At 44.4% G+C, this 22233-nt stretch overlaps 1 protein-coding gene across 20 annotated transcripts in view; it reads left to right on the top strand.

Moving 5' to 3' along the window:
- The window catches only part of NAP1L4 (nucleosome assembly protein 1 like 4), a 1123813-nt gene that overhangs the window by 304195 nt on the left and 797385 nt on the right, over positions 1-22233 (top strand). For all 20 annotated transcript variants that reach the window (XM_078682909.1, XM_078682913.1, XM_078682901.1 and 17 more), the window contains one exon: positions 17242-17323. In XM_078682909.1, the coding sequence (XP_078539035.1) occupies positions 17242-17323 (82 nt within the window). The remainder of the gene's footprint in view (positions 1-17241; positions 17324-22233) is intronic.

The raw sequence follows: 22233 nt of genomic DNA, 5'->3' as shown, positions 1-22233 counted from the left end.
TTGACTCCGCGCCATTCGAGGTCCCGGTCGTGAGAGAGGTCGAGGGACAGGTCGTGGAGCCACCAGCACTCTTCCAAGTCTTTGCACTCTGGGTCCGGTAAGTCAAAGCACAAGAAGAAGTCGAAGAAGCATAGTCGCTTTTTGACTTCTCCCCGTCGGTTGGCAGACGTGACGAGGGATGCGGGCGCTGCCCCTCCTACGGCTCCGCGTGTGAAGTCCGATAGTGGACTCTGGGCTTTCCTCCCTTCCTGGGACCCGGGGCGACTCCTGCCCAGCTTCGTAAATGTTACGAGGCGCTGCACGCCATCTTTGGGCAGCCTGAACCTGCCGGCGTGCCTTCGGGCCCAGCGGACTCTGTAGGGGGACCTAGGCCTTCTCCGCCATCGGCTCCGGCGCCTCCGGCCCCCTTTGGATCCAGGCCTGGATCCAGATTGGTGCCGGTTGACCTTACAACACCTTCACCGGCGCCCCTTCCTTCGGCACCTCTGCCGCAACTGATGCCGGTCGTGCCCCCGGCCGGTGTCGACTCCTGCCTCCATCCTAATGTGGAACCGGAACCGGACTGGCATTGCGTGACTTCAGATCCGGCGCAGAGCGGGGTTTTTATGTTCTTGTTCACTCCTGGGGTCCCTATTCAGCCAGATTGGCACCCAGAGGATGAGGACGAGGACTGGGCGGGGTCAGGTGACCCCCTCACTGATCAGCTAGACTTTGAGCAGGACTGGATAGAGGAACTGGGGGATGCCAGTGATCTAGACACCTCTCCTGAACTTGGCATATTGTCTCCTCCTGCCGTGGCTACGGAGGAGAGAGCGACATACACAGTGTTGTCTTGTAGGGCGGCCGAGGCTCTCAACCTCGAGCTTCCTACGGTGGCGGTCAGGACTAACCTCCTGACAGAGGTGCTTCTGCCAGCTGCGAGCTCTTCCGAGCCCCTGCTGCTGTTTAATGAGGCCCTTACCCATGTCCTGTTTGGCACTAGGTCCATGCCCAACACGGGGGCTCCCGTGGATAGAATGATTGCTTGACACCACCGCCTGGCCCCGGGCGACCCCAATTTCCTCTCCCAACACCCCACTCTGGAGAGCTTGGTGGTCCAAGCCTCCACTTCAAGAGCGCCTTCTCTACTGCGCCACCGTAAAGGGAATCCAAGAAGCTGGATCATCTTGGGAAGAAGATTTTATCTTTCTCCAGCTTGGGACTGTGGTCGGTAAACACTGCATGTCTATTGGGCCGTTATTCCCACTCTGTGTGAGATATGGTGGCGCAGGTGCTGCCTCAGTGTCCGGAGGAGGCCCGGACAGTGCTCTCCCAGGCTGTTGCCGCCGGTAGAGATGCAGTGAAGTTTACCATCCTTTGTGGACTGGATACCCCCGACTTCCACGTCAGTAGCCCTTCGTCGCTACGCCTGTATGAAATCGACTGGCTTTTCCGGGGATGTCCAGAATACCCTCATGGACGTGCCTTTTGATGGCCGTCGCCTTTTTGGCGACAAAGCGGACAACGCTCTAGAGCGTTTCGAGAACTTCACATTTCCAATTCAAAGATAAAATGACTTAGCCAAAATGATAGTCTCCTTAAGTACTCTGTTAAATCTCTCAACCATAACATTGGCCTCGGGATGGTAAAGAGAACACATTTTGTGTGTAAAACCTCTAGAAGCTAGAACATTTTCCATCTCTCGTGATGTGAGTTGAACTCCATTGTCAGTCAAAAAGGACTCCGGTATGCCTTCCTTTGCAAACAATTCTTTCAAGCATGAGATCACACCTGTAGAGTCTATTATTGATAAAAAAAAACTTCAGGCCAAAATGAGTACATGTCAGAAATAACCAAAAGAAATATTTGTGAATCATTGCTATGTATAGGGCCAAGGATATCTAAAGCAATGTCTTGCCAAGGCCCAGACGGCTGTTTCCTTACGATCATGGGTTGAACCCTTTGACACTTAGATTTGTCACTCAAAGTACATGGCACACAATATTGTAAAACACGCTCGATTAGTTTGTCCATGCCAGGCCACCAATAAGACATTCTTAATCTTTCTTTGCTTTTGGTAAAACCAGCATGAGCAGAATGAACCAAATCAACTTAACTATTTTCTAAGACTACTGGGTGGAATCCACCTCGTGCCACGAAACAATAATCCATTCTCTACAGACAATTTCGTATATTCCAAAATTGTCTAGTGAGATCACATCCCACCTTATTGTTAATCCAACCTTTTTACATAAGAGCCACAACTTCAGCCAAAATAGAGTCCTTAACAAGCTCTTCACTCCACCTCCTTTCCGAAATCACATCATGGTCCACCACACATACCCATTCATCACATTTGTCTGAAACCTCGTCTTCAAAAGATTCTTTGGGAATAAGCAGTGACAACACATCAGCAACCCCATTGTCCACACCCGGAATATACTTAAGTGAAAAATTGTACTCTTGAAGACCAATGATCCACTTAGTAATTCTACTTGAAATTAAATCCAGACCTTTTTTTATTAATTATCTCCACTAAAGGCATGTGATCAGTGTGAACCTCAGTCAATTTCCCAAAGAATTTTCTTTAACATTTTAATGGCCCAAAATACAGCTAAAGATTCCCTTTCCACTACTGAATAACGCGTCTCCAGATCGCTCAAACTACGAGATATAAACATCACCTTTGACATTCCAGTAGGACTATGCTGTTGTGAAACAGCCCTCAATCCTTTCTCACTAGCATCTGTGATAAGAATGGGCTTCATTTTGGTGTCAAAGCTTCTAAGAGAAGGTGCTCCATTCAATTTTTTCTTAATATTAACAAACTCTTTCTCACAAAGATCTGACCACACAAAATCAACACCCTTACGTAACAGATATCTCATGTGTATAGTGGAATCCGCAAAATACTTCACAAATTTAGCATAATATTCAATTATGCCCAAACATTTAATCAGTTCACACTTATTACTGGGAGAACTCATATTTTGAATGGTATTAATTAATTAAATTTTATGTCTCACTCCATCACCACTTATATTATGACCTAGATAGTTTATAGAATGTGATCTGAGCTTACACTTCTCCATCTTAACCGTAAGATTGTATTCACACAATTTTTTAAGGACCATCCTTAATCGAGAATCGTGCTCATTTACATAATCTCCAAATATAAGGATATCATCCTGATAAATACACACTCCTCTCAGACCTTTAAGTACATTCTCCATGACCCGCTGGAAAACAGATGAAGCAGAAACTAATCCGAATGGCATGCGTATGAACCTAAAAGTGCCAGAGGGCGTTATGAAAGATTTAAAGTCCCTGCAATATTCTTCCAATTCAATCTGGTGATAAGTGGAAGAGAGGTCGATTGTGCTAAAAACCTTTGCCCCACCAAATAGAACCAACAGCTCGTTAATATTTGGTAAGGGATACCGATCCACTATCTCACACTTATTACGCTGCCTCAAATCAATGCAGAGGCGCATATCACTATTCAGATTTCTGGCAGCCACTACTAGAGCCAACCCTCGGATCCCTTCTACTTCTTCAATGGTACCTGCCTTCTTTAGTTTGGAGATCTCTTTTTGCATATCATCTCTCACTGAAGTAGGAACACTCCTCACTTTGCAGCACACTGGTATGGCATCATCTCTTAATTTAATCTTGTGTTGATACCCTCTCAAACATCCCAACTCTTGACTGAAGACACTGGGAAATTCATTTTCTATATTGTGTATCAATTCATCATCACCATATCCCACCACAGAATTTACTTTGTCTTTTACTTGAATGGGAGGATCGATATTAGGATCAAGAAACACACCTAATTCACCCTGGTGAATCCACCTGATGACACTATCCCCCTTCTTGGATACATACATTTTTCCTGACACTAGCCTGTTCTTATATTCAATGAGACCAATAAAATAGCCTTGGAGTTTGATAGGCTCACCTCCATATGCTAAAGGTATAATGTGGAGTGGTGTGGCTCACTGGTTAGAGGCGGCAGACCCGGAAGCAGAGGACGGCCCGGGACCAGGGTTCAATTCCCGACGCGGCAGGGTCGTGGACCAGGGTCAGCGGACTCGATAATTCTCGCCTCGGTGCCTACTCTAACCAGGGATCACACTCGGCAACTCTGGGCATTAGCTTGCCTCATCTCCACAACGGCACCCCACAAACGCCGGGGATGCCTGGTTTCACCTTGGAGATACCCAGTAGGGACCATCTCACAGGGAAAGCCAGGACGGGTTCCCCAGTGGTCTATAGCGCAGAGATACTCCTTCGGGAGTCGATTCTAGCGCTTTAGAAACCCACAATTAATTAATTAATTAATGTCAGGTTTTAGGAGGGAGACCTTATCTTTCAGCATTTTGAGATCCAATTCATTAGAAACAATTATGGTTTTTGCCCCAGAATCGAACAGGACTCTAGTGCTTTCCCCTTCAACAGTAATACAATCAAAAGGACAAGACGTTTTACTAATTCCACTTTGAACCTGTACTACAATTTGCCCACACTCAGTCATCTGGACTTGTTTCAGCATTATTTTCCTCATAAACTTCCACCTTCTTAACTCTGATAGGCGCATTGCTTTTGCACATTGAAGTAGCATGGCCTTTCTTTTTGCACTTGCTACAAGTTTGATTCCAAGCCGGACAACTTTTATCATTTGAAAGATGACCGGTTTCCCACATCTGTAACACTTTCGTTTCATCCATTTTTCTCTCATTACCTCTTTATCAGGTGGAGGGTTGTATTTACTTTTCACCACCCTAATATGACTCTTATCTTTAATCGCGTTAAGTTTAGAATCCTTTTTTATCACTGCAACACATTTCATTGAGTGTTCAATTCTTTTTGCTACAGTGAGAACTTCATCTAAGGTAGGCACGTCACGTAACCAACGTTCTTCCCTAACCTTTTCAATATTACACCCAAACATAAACTGATCACGGATGTGTTTCAGTCAAATTCTCAAATCTGCATGAAGAAGCAAGTTTTCTTAAATGGTCACATAAGTCTCTATTTTTGGCGAATTGATACCTTTCCAGGATGCTGCTCACCTTTGGTAAATAATGTTTATCTAGTTTTTTTATACAGATTTCATAATCCTTAAGATTACTGGATTCAGTAGGAGAAAGATCTGGAAGGTGATCAAATACATCCTGGCCTTCTGAGCCTAAGCAATGTAGAAGTAAAGAAGATTTTCTATCAGTACTGAGTGAGGGGCCACAAACTCTAGCATACCACCTTCCATTTTTTCCACTGGCTAGAAGGAACACCAGGACTGGACAGAAAGAAAGGAGCTGCAGTAACGTTTTGCATTTTGATAAAAACAATACTACAAACCTACAGCCGACCCCTCTGATCTGAACAACTACCGTTCCATTACCAATATTCCCACTCTCGCCAAACTGCTGGAAAAATGCGCACAACTACAATTGACCAAACACATTGATCAGTTTGACCTCCTCAACCCTCATCAATCAGGCTTCCGAGCAGAGCACAGTACAGAAACTGCTATGACTCACATAATTGACGACGCACTTCAAATGCTAGATCAAAACGACACCTGCCTCCTCATCCTTCTGGATCTCTCTTCAGCATTTGACACCGTTAAACATGAGAATTTACTCGAACTACTAAACACAAGAATGGGTATATCTGGAACTGTTCTCAAGTGGTTCACTTCCTTTCTACACAACAGGTCGCAGAAATTCAAGAGCAACAACCTGATGTCCTCGCCAATACCTGTTTCGCTAGGCGTCCCACAAGGATCCTCCCTATCCCCGACTCTGTTCAACCTAGTTATGGAACCTCTCACCACCTTGCTACAAGCATCCAATGTACACTTTCACATGTACGCCGATGACACCCAACTTTATCTCAAATTACAATCCCCCAAAGACATTTTGCTCCTGAACTCAACGATCAGAAGTACCCAATCCTGGCTTGCAGATAATCATCTCAAACTCAATGCTCTGAAAACAGAATTCCTTTTGATCTCACCTCCAGCGAAGATCTCTACCACTTAAATTTGGGCTTAAACACCTAACCGCACTCAATGTCCAACCCACCATTGTGGACTCAGCAAAATCTTTAGGCATAACACTTGACACCAATCTCAACATGCAGCAACATATCAGCAAGGCAACTAAGGGATCGAACTTCTAAATAAATACCCTGAGGAAACTTAAACCCTTCCTCCCAGCCAAAGACTTTCAAACCGCAGTACAAGCACTAGTCATCCCTCGAATAGAATATGGCAGCATCGCCCTCTGCGGTCTCCCCCTAACTACTACCGCACCCCTAAGAGCTTCTCTAAACGCTGCAGCGAGACTCATCACTGGGTCAAAAAAGCATTCTCATATCTCCCCTGACTTGAAATCCCTGAACTGGCTGCCTTTTGAAGCCAGAATACATCTGAAAATCGCCAGCTTGACACACAAGGCAGTACACCTGAACTCACCCGGCTACCTCACTCAGAAGCTGACAATCTCTGGCGGCTCTAGAGGCACAAACAATCTTCTGCTGAAGCCTCGAAGATTCCGGAAGGAAAAAACCTATAAACGCTCCTTCTCAGGAATGGCACCTAGGATCTGGAACTCACTCCCTCCCGAAACCAGGCTCATCTCCTCCACTACACTCTTTAAGAAAGAAGTAAAAGCTATCCTCATGGCTAAATACACCTGTTTCGGACTCTTTAAAGATCTGTACTATTTGTTCGACCGCTTTGCTTATTTGTATGAATTGTATTATTGATCTACATGATTGGCTTTGCCCCCACCTATTTGTACTGCTAGATTTACTGTCTTACCTGTATGACTATGCTCCCTCATCTACCCCTTCTTTGTAAAGCGCTCTGATATCTGCAAAGATCTTGTCCGCGCTATATAAAACTTTCAAAATAAATAAAAATAAATACTTTTAAAGTATTCTACTAATGTGGTCATATACCTAAGAATAATGGCTACAAATAATTAAATATGCTCAGAATAATACCTGGAATTTCAATAATATCAATTAAGTGTGTGTATGTTACTGCGAACACTCTAGGTATTATCGCACCAAACACCTCTAGTGCGCGCACTGCTGAGGTAACACACTATGCTGAGTATAATTTCCTGTAGTATGAAGTGCAATTAGTGTGCGCATCACTGAGTTGAAAAGCAATGCAGAACTTTTCCCTTCTAGTATGCGTATCACTGAAATGACACGCTGTGCTGAAAGTTACCTCTAGTGTCCGTATTACTGAAGTGACACGCTATCATGAATCAATTTCCTTTAGTGTGCGCATAACTGAAGTGACACGCTATCATGAAACAATTTCCTTTAGTGTGCGTATCACTGAAGTGACACGCAAACATGAAACAATTTCCTTTAGTGTGCGTATCACTGAAGTGACACGCTATAATGAAACTATTTCCTTTAGTGTGCGTATCACTGAAGTGACACGCGAGCCTCGTTCTCTGTAACCAGGCAACGACGTTGTTTAATCCTTCAAAATGGCGCCCCTATGTACATTCACGTAATGTAGAAGTCAACGCGGTGCGCAGACGCAGAACGTGGACTCCGTAGCGATGAAGAGAAGAACGCGCTACATCGATGAAAATGTCATAAAGGTAAGTTCGCGCTGGGTGATTTTACAATTGCTAGTTTATTATTAAAACTCCTGTTCGTGCAGACAACTTGACCACAATAGGATTCATTTCGAAGTGTAGATTTAATTTTTGCTCGCGCTGGCAGCTTGACTCAAAATAATTACAGTCAATAACTGAAATAGGAGATGCAAATATACACTGCCACAGTCTGAAATCGGAGATGCACACAAATAACTTGATCCAAATGTAATTATTTCAAAGTTTGTGCGTTTAAACCTTCCCATGCACTGGCAACTTAAGTAGGATGTAATACACAGCAAATCTGACAATGGTGCAACTTCCTTTAAAGTCAGAAGAAGAAAAACGCACATCAAGGCAGGTTGTAGAGAAATCACCAGTCCAAAGACAAATACGGATGAGCCCGCATCGAATTCATAACCTCCCAACCCCAACACATATTTAAGGGGCGATTATACGGCGACGCTCCCAATCCCCAGACTATACAGGAAATTCCAATTATTCCTGATGAGAGAGAGTGGTAGTCACTCAGAGTACAAGGAATTTCTTCTCCCTTTAATAATTATCTCTCCAAATTCTTGTGTTGAGATCTTCTTACTTCATCCTGCCGACTACGCTAGTGAAGCATTCCTGAAGTAAAAGACAGAACACAGGAAGGCTGTTTCTTGTAGATTTATTCATATAAGAAGCTCCCATCCAACAGCAAAGAGGCATGAACATCAACTGACACTCTCACCCAGTTACATCATATTCAACCTAGAACACCGTGACATGTATAGAATTCCAATATGACATAAACACTGAGAAACTAAGCATGAGAAAAGAACTCCACACTATCTCTCGGCCATCTCAGGCCTTCCTTCGGCTTCCAAATCAGCCTTCTCTTTTCGAGTCCCCGGTTGTTAATCATTTCTTGAAAGACATAACTCATCTCTTTCCTTCTATTCCCTTCATATGCCTCAGTGGGACTTGAATCTCGTCTTAACCTATTTAATGTGCGCTCCCTTTGAGCTGCTTCACAACTGTCCTTTGAGACTTCTGACGCTTAAAACTGCATTTCTGGTAGCCATCACATCTGCCAGAAGAGTGAGTGAGCTCCAGGCTCTTTCATCCAATCCTCCTTTCCTGTCAGTCCATCCGGACAAGGTGGTTCTCAGGACTCATCTGTCCTTTCTGCCCAAGGTTGTCACTACCTTTCACATCGGGCAGACCATCACTTTGCCCACCTTCTTTCCACCTCCGCATCCTTCGAAAGAGGAAGAGAGGCTCCACTGTCTGGACCCAAAACGTGCGCTTTCCTTTAATCTGGATCACACAAAGCAGTTCTGGGTGGATGACCAGCTCTTTGACTACGTGGGTGCCAAGAAAGGTCCGGCCGTACACAAAAGATGGGTCGTTCTATGTATCAAAGCATGCTATTCCCTGGCAAAGAAGGAGCCTCCAGTGAGGCTGCGCGCCCATTCCACCATGGCGACGGCAGCAACTACTGCTTTGGGCCGAGGGGTTCCTGTGAATGACATCGGTCAGGCAGCTACATGCACTTCGTTGCACACATTTACGAAATACTACTGCCTTGACAGTCAAGTGTGGAGAGCCGGCTTCTTTGACCGTTCTGTTCTCCAGGACTTTCTGGTGTTATCTTGGTTCGCAGACCCACCTCCGGGGTTGGTATTGCTAGGGTATCTATTTTAAGGTAAGGAACCTATAACTAACATGTTTCTTTCAGATGAACAAGTTACTTACCTTAGGTAACTATATATCTGTAAGAAACAAAGGTTAGTTATAGATTCCTTACCGCCCCAGCCCATCCTCCCTGTTCTGCGAACTAATTTCTACGGGGTAAGGATATCTTTTCAGGGCCCGAGTTTTGTGCACCAGTGGTCAGCGTCTTGCATGGCTCTGTGTTTCTGGTCCGGAAAGTCGTGTACAGAACTGACGTCAGCGCACAAGGGCGGTGTCTAAGTAGCTCCCGGGAAGTCATCCTGGTGACCACGACCCCAACAAAGGACGCAGAGCTGACAGACGCCGCCTTTCAATGTGCAGAGGTACTTTCTGGATCCAGTCTGACACCTGGGGGTAATTCTAAGGTAAGGAATCTATAACTAACCTATGTTTCTTACAGATATATAATTTCCCGAAGGTAAGTAACTTGTTCGATAACACCTGGTCACCCCCTTGGTAGCGCTGTCAGAGGCAATGTGTAAAGCATTTGCGCAACACACACACACCACACCACCCCACACCACCCCACCACCCCTTCACACAAGGTTATGCAAAAATAGCCTTATCCATAAAACACATTAGAACATATCACATATATACACTGTGCCACCGGGCACTTGTCATGTATTTACAGGGATCACATAATCATTAGGCCAATCGGGCCACTGTCATCTTATCACAACTCACAGGTAGTGAGGACAATCAGTATCTACTGGCAAGAGTGCACTTAGCACAACACATTAGGCATAAACCTTACATTAGGGGTCACCAGTAACTACTGGTAGAATCACACTGACCTAACACATTATGCATTACATCAACAGCCGTGCACCATAGTGAAGACTAGTAGGGTGCACACATTATAAATCTATTATGCCCACCTTTGGTATATCACCATTACTGTACATAGGGTGTAACCCAGAAAAGTGGTTACCACAACTAAGGAGCAGCACCTGCGCTCCTGCTACCTGTACTGTAGCAACTGTCCTTTCTTGCTTAGGCTCCGGGGCTACCTGCCCGCGTCCTACAGGGAATGCGATCATTTTGAGGAGATCCTTTCTCCCTTGAGACCATGGGGCCTCGTTCGAGGTTCCACCCCGTTCCTGGTAACTAAGAATGTCCCCTGTGCCCAGCACACCAAATAAGGAGGCGGGCACAACATACACCCAGCCTTTGCCCGACACAAGCAGAAAACTGCCGGGTGTGTGGCCAGAATCCCGTAACTCCTTTCCCTGCCCCATAGCGCTGCAGCCCGTCCGGAGACCTCCTGGGCCGTGCAGACTCCTGCAAACGCTATGCACGTGGGCGGCCTCACCTCGGTTCCTGGACCGGGAACAAGGAATTCTGTTCAAGTGGGTGCTTCTGCGGCACGGAGCCATAGCGTTGCAGCTCCCTCCTGCCGAGCACGTCCTTGCTGCCCTAAAGCTCGACGTGTCGTCCTGCTGGGCGGGGCTGCCGAGGGTCACGTCTCTCTATCCCCGCCTGGTTGTGGTTGCTAGGCAATGCCTACTACCCTGTGTCGCGGCTGGAGACAGCTATCTCAGCTCCGGACTCAGGTGACCGGCAGTGAGCAGGGCAGACTTTTATTCTTCCCTGGCGGTCAGCTCTGGAAGCAGGACACCCTACAGAACCACGCAGACTGGCAGCACTGTCAGTCCACATGAGCCCTCTTCACGCGCTTCCTCCCAGCACCAGGGATGAAGAGGTAGTGCTCCACAGGCGTTTTCTACCAGCCATAAAAGTGCTCATCATGCGCTAGGGTTTTTCAAGACAGGGGGCACACCAGCAAAGTGTCCCCAGGTAGGCCAGCAACGAAAAACCGGCTGCAGGGCACAGTGCCCTTGAGCGCAAAAAACCAAAGCACTCTGCACGCTTGGCTGCAGGGTGAGCCCACACCGGTGGGCTCAGGCCAGTTACTCCAGCGCGCAACTAGCCAGTTCCAGGGTCAAAAACCCTGTAAAGATAAAAGCGTTCGAGTCTGCCCAGCCCAGCCCTGGGACAAGAGTGCTGGGGGCACACCAGCAGGGCGCAGCCAGGTAGGCCAGCACAAGGGGCCTCAGAAACAGGTGGGCAGTCCTTAGGTGGTTCCCCGTGGCTGGTCCAGCAGCCCGCCGGCCACGAGTTCCAAGTAAGCACCAGTTCACATGGGGTCACAGTCCCGATATCTGTATTACCCAAGGTCTTTGTTCTGCCCTGGTACAGGGCTCCGAGCTCGGTCCAAATCAGTTCTGGGGACACTTATCAAGTGCACAACACTCCCCATTGTAAGGGTAGGGCCTGGCCCCAGACACACCACAGAGGGGCAGAGCCATCCTTGTGGAAGGCAGGCGCAGCCCTATTCAGGTTCAGGCGCTACTCCTTCCACTACTCCAAATCCAAATCAGGCCTATTCAGCCTCACCCAGACCCTCTAGGGCCACTGCATCTCCCCAGCCCCTGTCACTCCAAGGCCAGACAGTCAATACATAAGAGGCAGGCACAAAGACACATAGCACACAGAAATGCCTACTTCTAAAAGTGACATTTCTAAAATAGGGATGATAAATCTGCAAACAATAGTACGCAGCATTTATCACCACGATTCCAAACATAACAAACTTGATCACGGTACTCCTCTCATGTCAGGAATTACCACTGAAGCACATATCAGGGAATCCCCAATGCACTCCTATGAGAGGGCAGCCTCACAACAGTGAGAAACCAAATAGGATGTTTGTCACTATCAGGACATGCCACACAGTTAAGGCACATGTCCTACCTTTTACCTAAACCACACCCTGCCAATAGGGCTATCTAGAGTCTACCTTAGGGGTGACTCGTATGTAGTGAAAGGGGAGCCACATATGTGGCAACTTTGTGTGCCATGTCACAGCAGCAGTAAAATGCGTACGCAGGCCCTGCAATGGCAGATGCCTGAGATAGGTTTGAAAGGCTACTTTGGTGTTTGGCACAAGCAGCGCTGCAAGCCCACCAGTAGCATTTAATTTACTGGCTCTGGGTATATGAGATACCACTGTACAAGGTACTGATAGGTAATGAAATAAGCCGGTATAGACCAGTGTTGCCAAGTTTACCTTAGAGTGCACATGCACTTTAACACTGAACAGCAGTGATAAAGTGCCCAGAGTCCTAAAACCACCAACAACGGGTCAGGAAAAATACAGGAGGAAGGCAAAAGGTTCTCGCATGACCCTGCAAAAAGGGCCAAGTCCAACATTATGCCCCCCCCACATTTGCTTTTGCCACAGTACCCACATTTCAGCAGCAGCAACTGCAGAAACATGTGCTCTTTTTTTGAGATGTTAAAGCATCAGAGAATCATATCGTCCACTCAGCCAGGCAAGTCTAACCCTTTCATTTTCTACGCATAAGTGGTATGTTCATGCTATGTATTATGAGCAGTCACTAGGTACTATGTCATTCTTCAGGATTCTATAAGACTGTGTCTAGTGCATCATTTAATTACTTTCTTGGAAGTTTTTCCAGCTGTGAAAATTGACCAGGAACACAAAATAAAATCCACATTGCCACAAATGTCTTACATTTTCTGGTTTATTTTCTAAATGCTTTCAACCTTAGTACATTCAATTCTGCTGAATTCTAAAGACTAAAACCTGTGATGAAAACCTATTGAGTGAGAAGGAAAACACATAATTTGCTTGAACCTATTGTACAAAATTATGACAATGGTCATCATGTTCAAAACTTATACTCCCAACTCTGTGCCCTACATCTGAGAAGAGTCTTCCTTGGGGTACCGTGGTGTAGAGTGGTTCTGAGGAGATTAATGTGGTAAATGTTTGATTATTGGGTCTCATGTAGATCAATAAAATCTTTAAATGCTGTCCTTTGTTGTTAATTGTCTGTCAGAGTCAGTGTTGGGGCTGCTTAATGCCTGGCCTAGTCGTGTCTCGTTCCTTTCAGGCAGTGCGTCGTCTGTGTCTCACTTTTCATGTTCTGGCGCTTTTTGGCAGCATTTGTTCAGGTTGCTCTTTTTGTTGATGGCTATCTTTATGGGCTCTGCATGCTTTAATGACAAAGCATCACTTAATTTTACAACCCTTTTAAGATTTTAAAGCCACAGTAAATTATATGAAAAGGAAGAAGTTAGCCCTACCAAATGGAAACTTGATGGATTAGCTTCTCTGTAAAGCCATCTACACCCTTCTTCATGTCCTCTCTTGGCACTTTGCACTTTCGTAGCCTGCATTGCAAGTAGATAGATTTGATGCTTTAGTAGGATGTCTAATCTATGCAAGTTCATGACGAGGTTATTACCCTCTAATATAAACTGCAAGATCTGCAACTGGAATTTTCACGTGACCACTACAGTGCCAGTGGTCAACAGTTTTCCAGGTCGTCGTGTGTTCTTTTGTGTACAGTCGGAGCTAACTCTTAACTTCTCATTCTTTACATGCGCCTTATCAGCATATTTACATTTACTAATTGATTTAGCGCAGATGTAGTGCATTATAAAAACATCAGGAATATATAGTGAGTTACTAGATCTTACTTTACATATCCCTTTAAAAAGTTAGCTTCTCTTTTTTTTTCGTCTCTCATTTTTCCACACTGGTTGCTTAATTTCTTTTTTGCTTTGTCACTTCATGAATAGTTTAGTTACAATTTTTGATGTGCCAAAACAGCCATCAAGCATCGTGCTTATTGCCAAAAATAGTGTACCCGATTATAAATTAACTGAAAAGATAGAAAACACATTCTTCCAGAAGCCAATAAATATTCAAGGTGCTATAGCTCTAGAGAAACTTTAATTTGATGTATGTGATCTTGCAGCAGGAGTTATTGTTATTTATATCAGTAGTCTGAGCATAAGGGGACGTAACAAAGGGGGATTATGTACTTATGTGTCTAACCTTCTGAATGATTTAGTAGTGAAATGTGAGAATGAGTCTGACTATTATCAGATACTGCTAGTAAGCTGTGGGGTGAAAAAAGGAAACCGTCCTAATAAACTTCTATTATAATATCCAGAAACCAGAAATTAACAAGGTACTAGAAGAGTTGTGAGAAGTTGGCCTGATATGTGATGTCCACTTTTCTAGTGGGCACATTGTAGCAGTCCAAACAACCCTTATGGTGATGGTTGTAAAGTCAACCTTCTAGACCAGCTATCCTAGTGGTAGCATGGACAAAGCAGGCTTAGGCTAAACTCAAGAGGGAATGTGAAGCCAGCTGTTTTATTTATTTTTATTTATTTATTTATTTATTTTTTGCACTTGTAATGCGCACAGATACCCACAAAGGGTTTCCCGGCGCCATATGCAATCCCTTTAATACCAAGTGAAAGGACACCACACAGGTTATATATATAAAATATATGTATTTATTACTAAATTAATCCTCTGACCTCTTTGAGGTCAGAGGCACAAGCACATAACAAGATACTCAATTATAATACAATAAGTTGCACAAAATACAGTAATGCCCTAGGGGCACTTCGAACCATATACTAAAATAGTGGTATAAGAACCACGTCACGAACAAAGGATAGTCCTAGGGCCTGGAGAATCGCTGGGGCTACGGTGTACTACCAAAGGATAGGGAGCAGGAGGCCCACGGGATGCGTGTGCAGTGTCTTTACACACACACACGAGTTACCATAGAGTTAGAATGGGAATGAAAGAATTGGAAACTAGTTCTTTTAGGTCACTTCCGGATGGACAAGGAGAAAGCTACTTGAAAGTTAGACACTAGGATAGTAAATACCCCCAGGAGCACCGAAGTACTCGCGTTACCTCACCCACAGGAAGCGAGTGCATAGGTGTCAAAGTGTGTCGGGTTTCGTCGCTGATTCCTATGGAGCCTTGGAGAAAGATGCTGCAGGCGACCAGGAGGGAAGTGTCCAGTTGGATCCAAGGGCGGATCGAGGATGAAGAGTACCTGAAAGCAGAGGGGACAGAGTCTGGGTCACTAGCCAGTGACCAGGAAGGAACCAGGCGATGTCGCGAAGCAATCAGGTGATGTCGTGAAGCTTGACTCTGCAGCCACGTGGACCAGGAGGTGTCGACGACGACCAGGAGCTGGATACGGACTGTCCCACGAAGGCTGTCGCTGGAATCGAAGATGGCTTACGGATCAGACCAGCAAGGTCTGATGGACTTCTCCTTTTCAGGGAAGCAAGGTCCAGTCTTGAGCAACCAGAACAGCGGTGTAAATCAAAAGGTTCGTCGTCACAGAGGCCACTAGCCAACGGGCAAGTGACTCGACAGACGCGTTGAGCAGGAAAACGCAGAAGAGCCCCACGCAGAACTTGTGGAGTGTGGAGGGCTGATCTTCGGTGCAGATGATGCTCGGGGCTGGGGCTTCTGAATCCCCAATGCACAACTTCGAGGGTGCCTCAGAAGTTGCACGGAAAGCAATTCGCTGGCTTTCCAAGATGGCCGGTCCCACGTCTCTCGTCGCCTCCACGGGTCTCAGCTCTGCTGTGACTGTGGATCGGGCTGTTGGAAGTCTGGAAGTCCGGGGCTTGTCAGGCTCTGTGCTCGGGCTCCGGCGGGAGCGTCGACAAAGCAAACCGTTGATCGCTTGATGGTGCCTGCTTGCACAGGGTGGTCACTTCTTGACCACAAGGGAGATTCTTCAGTCTTCTATCTTCAGGTAGAACGTCGAAGATCCAGAGTTTCGTTTCAAGTTTCAGTCAGGCTAAATCTAAAGTCTTGGGACTCAGCTCCTACCTATATACCAAATTTAGGGGCTGGATTACCTGCTAGGTCCCTCCTATGGGTGGGACCAGGGAAGGGGGTGGTTACACCCCTTTCCCTTTGTCCAGTTTCGCGCCAGAGCTGGGGCTGGAGTGCCCCAGCACCGGTTTGAACTGGACTATGCATGGGACACCTTGTGGGCCCTAGGCAGTGTCTCATTTCATTCAGCCCTCCCACCAGGGGTGGCAAAAGATATGCTGCAGCCCCTGGTAGGCCTTGGGTACCTATGGCACACTGTACAGGGTCTCATAAGAGTGACCCAATATCCAATTAGGTATGTACCTAAAGTACATGGAGTTCATTTTACAGAGAGAGCAGATAGCCTGGGGCCCTGATTATCAGGATCCCAAGCCAACTAAGTAGAAAACCAGCTAAACACAAGGCAACAAATCTGGGGTAACGATAGTCCGGTATCCACCTTCCTACAAGAGTTATGTCAAAACCTGAAGCACATAGAAGAACATCTGTCTGGAGACATGTGCGTAATATGGGCTGGCGACTTTAACTGTTTCCTATGCCCATATAGCCATCTGGGTATTTGTGGTTTGGGCTGCAAAGCCAGGGAATTCAACCTTATTTAATACAGGTCCACAGCTGCTATTCTCGCATGTTACTACCACACTTTCGTGGGGGGACATTTTTTAGACTGGTTACATTTCCAGAGGTAAACTCTTGGTCTAAAGATCTGTCTCTATGTCCATGCGATGATATTTCCATTCAATCGATAATACATTGCATACTTTTTTGTACATTTTATGATCTACCAAGGAGAAGCTTCTTAGTATCCATTCTGAAGAAGTGGAGACTTAGACAATGTAGAACAGCACTTTTGAGGCTTCAAATGTTGGAGAATGAACTGATTATGTTGGCCATGTCATCATTTTTAAAAGCCGTAATCAGACACTGGATTACAGTGCATTAATTTTAAATTATTGTCTGGGTCAGTCTAATATTTCTATGTATATAATATGAGCTGACCTTTTAACGTGTTTCATGTAAACTGTATAATGATGATTTATAGTAATGATTATGTAACTATCTTGGTAACATTTTAAAATCTTTTTTTATTGTGTTTTTATGGTTTGTAATCAAAAACGAATAAAGCAGTCTTTGAACACATATCAGTTCCTCTGCACATTAATTTGGAATTGAATTGTAAATATTTTTTTTGTTTCTATTGTTTTATAGACAAGCTGGCAGAAAATGTTTTACAGAACTCTCAAGTTCGTCTTGAACTTGTATCTCAAACGCCTTCAAGTTACATTGAAACGTAAGAATGTCCTATTTCTTACAATCTCTTTTTTTGTGTAATAAACCAAAATAATTGACTTCTCATCTACAGGGAATTAAATGCAGACCAAAGGAGGTACAATTTGTTTATTTAGTAATTTTGGTAACACACATGACCATAGTATGGGGGCAACTAATCAGATCGCTCCAAATTAAGAAATTGTGAATGTATAATATGCATACATGGCATATTTATTGGGAAGATCTCTATAGACAGTGTAACGCCAACATAGCAGTAAAACTGCTAATATGAATCGGGTGCATTTGTTAGGGAAATTGATTGGCAAATGGTTTTAAAGCCTTCTGTGTAGTAGCCGGGATCCCACTGTCAAAAGTGAAACATTTTAATGAGTGTTTGAAGGAGAATTAATCTTGCATTACAAGTTCTCTTATAAAATGTCTTCTGTGCTAAATTCTCACACTGTATTTTATCAAAACATAATTCCTTTGAAGAACAACTTCAGAAGTCTGGAGTGCTTTTATCCTGTGATAGAAATTGTACATCTATAATAGATCTGTGGCACAGAGGGTAAAAGGCTAGTGATAAAAGTAACTTCAAGATTTTCACATAAAATACTTCCCAATGTGCTTCTCAAGAACTTTAAACGTGGGGTTCTAAACATTGTACTCAAAAATCAAACTGTAGACATTTGAATTGTTTGTACAGCGTGTCAAATGTACAAAGCTTTTTACCAGTTACAAACCCACTTATTCAGTAAAACAGAGGGTAGCGGCTGGTAACAAAAAGACGTAGGCTAATGTGCTAACACATACTATGATTTGGAAAGCGTTTTCTGAATTGAAAAATGGTTTTGAAAATATTTCTGTCTTTGACAGAGCTGTGTTTTAGGAACCCCTTCTAAATATCAAATTGATAAGTTACCAGCTCCCAATTTGTAGTAACCTATTCATAAAGGAGGAATGGTCCCCCTTTGATAAATTTTTCTTTGGGAACCAGAGTGGCAGCTGTATGGTGATTGGAAATGGTCCAGGGGTCCTCTGCCCACTCTCACTGATGTTTTTCAAAATTGGAACAAAAATTATATTTTTATTTTTAAGTAGCCCAATTTCCTTTAAGGAAACTGGTCTGCTTATAAAAAATAGTTTTCAGTTTTGAAATGCAGTCACAGAGATGATGCTCTACTGCTCCATCAGGCCTCCATCCCTGTAGTTGTTGCCAATGATAGGGGGACTAAATTGTGACCTGCCTAATTAATATTCATTAGGTGGTTATTCTGCAACCCCCTCAAATCCTTACTTTGCAGACCTATTAGTACATTGTAAATAATATGCAAAACTATTGGTACATAGGTGTTATACTTAATGTCCTCGGGATCGTTTTGAAGTATTATGTTCCACCTCTAAATCTAGCCAATGTCTGAGTTGCTGTAATAGCACAGTACATTGGAAGGATTAAGTGGGGGAGTAAGGGGGTTTTGGAAAGGGAAGGAAAGGAAGGGGACAGCAGGGAGGGAGATCTGGAAAACACAAAGAGAGCGTATATCATGAATACCTTGATGCTCTATTTGCAATGCTCATACTGTAACTCCTCACTTTGCACCTTATGTATTCTAAATACCTGAAAAGCAAAATACACTCCAATGGAGAGGTAGGTGATGGTTGATAGTGTAGATGATGGTATTAAGGGCGTTGCTACAGTAATACAAAACCAACATATACATATAACAACAACTATTAGATGCATATCAAACAAGACATCAAGGAGAGTACAATGATGCATGAACATACCCCTAACTCACTCCTTATACGCTTCACAGGGATTGAGTGTAGCCCACTACCACTCGGGAAGAACCCCTGTTAATAAAGGGAGCCAAAGACATTAAGGGTTAATACACTATACATCCTGAACACAATCTCCATCATGAAATAATAAAGTAACGGTATGCAAATAGCCCCGTAGTTAACACACTCGTGGCAAAGTATCAGAGGCTAGATCCCTCCAGTAAGTCTTTAGCTTAGTTAAGAGCTCCTTGCTCCTTATTCCTGAATATCACAATGTTAGAGCATCCCAAAAGAACTGGAGATACTAGTGGATTAACCAAACATCCACCTCTCCGTCGGCCGACAATACCGACCGGGTCAAGATCCTGACTGAAATCGAAGTGACCCCAAGTAGATCCAGAAGAACACGTGTAGGCAATCTTGCCAACACGACCCAAAACCAAGATAGAACAAAAGCGGCCCAATTCCTGGTGCAAGCACCCTTACCGCGCCCACAGAAGATCAGCAACCGCCACCAGAACGCTGGACAGGAGGAATTCCCGACGCCGAGCTCAAGAAAGGCTTCCTCTTTATGCTTCCTGGATGGTAGTCTCGTGAGATACGCGAAGGATCATGGGAGTTGTAGTCCCGACTCGCGTCTCGCTGGGAAATGTAGTTCCAGCACCAAGCGCGATTGTGACAATAGGTCAGTTTGTTAAATTGGAAACTGCCGCAAAATGCCGTGTCAACTTTTGGAACCTCTTTTTGCAACTGGTATTTTAATACATCACCAAGAATACATTTAAATTCAAGCAGCACGTTCCCAAACAAATGATTTATGTAAAAGAAGCAGGCAAAAACATAATTTGAGCAATAGAGGAGTTCAGTGTTAAATGCAAAATTATTCAAGACTTGACTGGCACTAGGATAATAAGATAAGGGGCAATATAGCCACCAGTCAAAAAGTCTAAATCAAAACTCAGAATGGCATTGTAGAAAATCCAAGCCTTCGTGGCCCTCGAGGATATTAGTTACTAAAATTTAAATAATTAACAGCAAAAAGATTAAAGGACTAACTCACCCCAATGAACAAGCAACTTTTATATTCAAACTCATTCTAGAAAAAAGTATGTGTTCCCAGGTATCATGAATATGCTCTAAAAAATTATTATTGGACTTTAAAGACTCCACTAACTTTAGTCAAATTGCCGACACCAGTTTTTGTTAACATTTTGAAAATGTTGTACCACTCAATTTGGCACTTCCTTTTTAAATTACTCTTTTAAGACATAAGCAGGTAGGCTTTCGACCGGGCTGTTGCACAAAAGCGGTTTCTGCTGCAATATGTAACCAGATTTTCACCAATACATTTTCTTCCCAAAAATGTACAAATGAGTATAAAATATCACACAAGTATTAATTATACAGATCATAGATCCACTCTTCTGGAACTCTCAAACTGCAACAGTATAGTCTTCCACGTAGTGGGCAGGACAGGAAATGATCAGAACCATGTGACCTACACTCCAGCCACTATCATGCTGTGGGAGAGTGGCTCAACAGAATTAAACTGAGGTAAGGCCTGCGGTTAAAACTTTTTCTTCTGAGTTGCTGGTCTCGCAATCCTCTGTAGCACCTGCATGTTGCAGTACGTTGCTTGCGGACTGCTGGGGAGGTTCGTACCATGAGGTCAGGAGTATGAACATTTCCTAATGCACAATAGAACTGTATCTGAATGATGCTCGGTGACCAGCTCAAATGCGTGTGGGCTTCCCTCACTTTGCAACTTGGCACCTGTGTCTATTGTGGAGCTCCATACTATGAGCCCAGGGGCATGAGGGTTTCTTCGTGCATGACCGGATTGTATTTAAATAATGCTTGGAAGCACGAGCTTGGTCTCATCCTGTGACCTTTCTGGCGCACACCTGTACCTCTGTAATGCTTAGTAACGCGAGCGATGTAGCGTGCAGCTCTCATCGTGCACCTCTGGTCGCAGTAGTAGTATAATGTATACTACTACATAGAATTGTGCCAAATTGCTGAAAATTAATTCAAGAATGTTGGTAACAAATCCCTCGGCTTGTTTGACAAGCACAGAATGTCAAAAAAGGCATTGGTGTAGAGGTCCTCCTGCCCAATCGTCGCCAGTGTAGAAAAGTCTAAACTCAAGATGTTGCCCCATAGGTTGTTTAAGAACACCACACCCTCAGATCATACATGTTCCAGGTCCAGCTTCAACTAATTCCAGTGAATTCTGGTGTGATCATCTCTAACCATCTCTAATATCCCAACACATTATGTCCCCAACATTATTGCATTCTAAGATGCTACATAGGTGTGTCCTATTATCAACTTAGATCACAATCCTATATCTTTTAATCTTCAAATAGCGAATTGTAGGGAGTTAGAGTACAGATGGATTTCCCCAGGACATTATTATCGAAAGCAGACTATAAAACTATATGGTCAGTGATCCGTTGATGTCCCAGTAATGTGAATACTTACCATTATCCAGCACTATGAAACAACAAAGCAAAAGTCCATTTTTATTTTCTTTGGGATAGGGGTCGTAAGACCCCTGGCCATATTTATTACCATTTCAATAAAACACACAATTTATAACCTTTTTACACAATAACCACATTATTTACATTTCAGCTTACAATTTTTTGACCTAGCCTTAACCGAAACTCAAGTGCGTTGGAATCACCTAACCAGAACTAATCTGTTCCTGTGTAACCAACAAAAATGAGTCCGTAACTGTTCCGAGTGAGATCAAGGCTGGCTCTGCCCCTTCTTACACCCCTTCGGGGGCCCACCTTACGGGAGGAGCCCACCTTCCCTCTCCCCTCCCTATGGGAAGCTCTCCAACCAATGCAAATTCTTGTGCAGGGGGCCCTGCTGCCTTTAGGATACCTACCGCAGGCACCCCCTACTCCCAGGGTTGTCATCCCCAAAGGGCCAGTGCTAAGTTGTGCTCAAATGTGCCTGCACGGGTGGTTGATAGGTAAAGGATCACGTCAGCGACCGCCCAGAAAACCCCGCGCCCCTGCCACCTTCTTCGGACCTGGTGGCCGCACCCTTTGGAGGGTCCATTGATACAGATGTTAAATTTGGTAAACAGGATGCCGTAAAGGGCCCCAAGTACCCACCTCTCCCAATCTTGAC

This window comes from Lissotriton helveticus, chromosome 3_1, assembly GCF_964261635.1.
Source record: "Lissotriton helveticus chromosome 3_1, aLisHel1.1, whole genome shotgun sequence".
Classification (NCBI taxonomy): Eukaryota; Metazoa; Chordata; class Amphibia; order Caudata; family Salamandridae; genus Lissotriton; species Lissotriton helveticus.
This window is presented reverse-complemented; position numbering and strand designations above follow the sequence as displayed.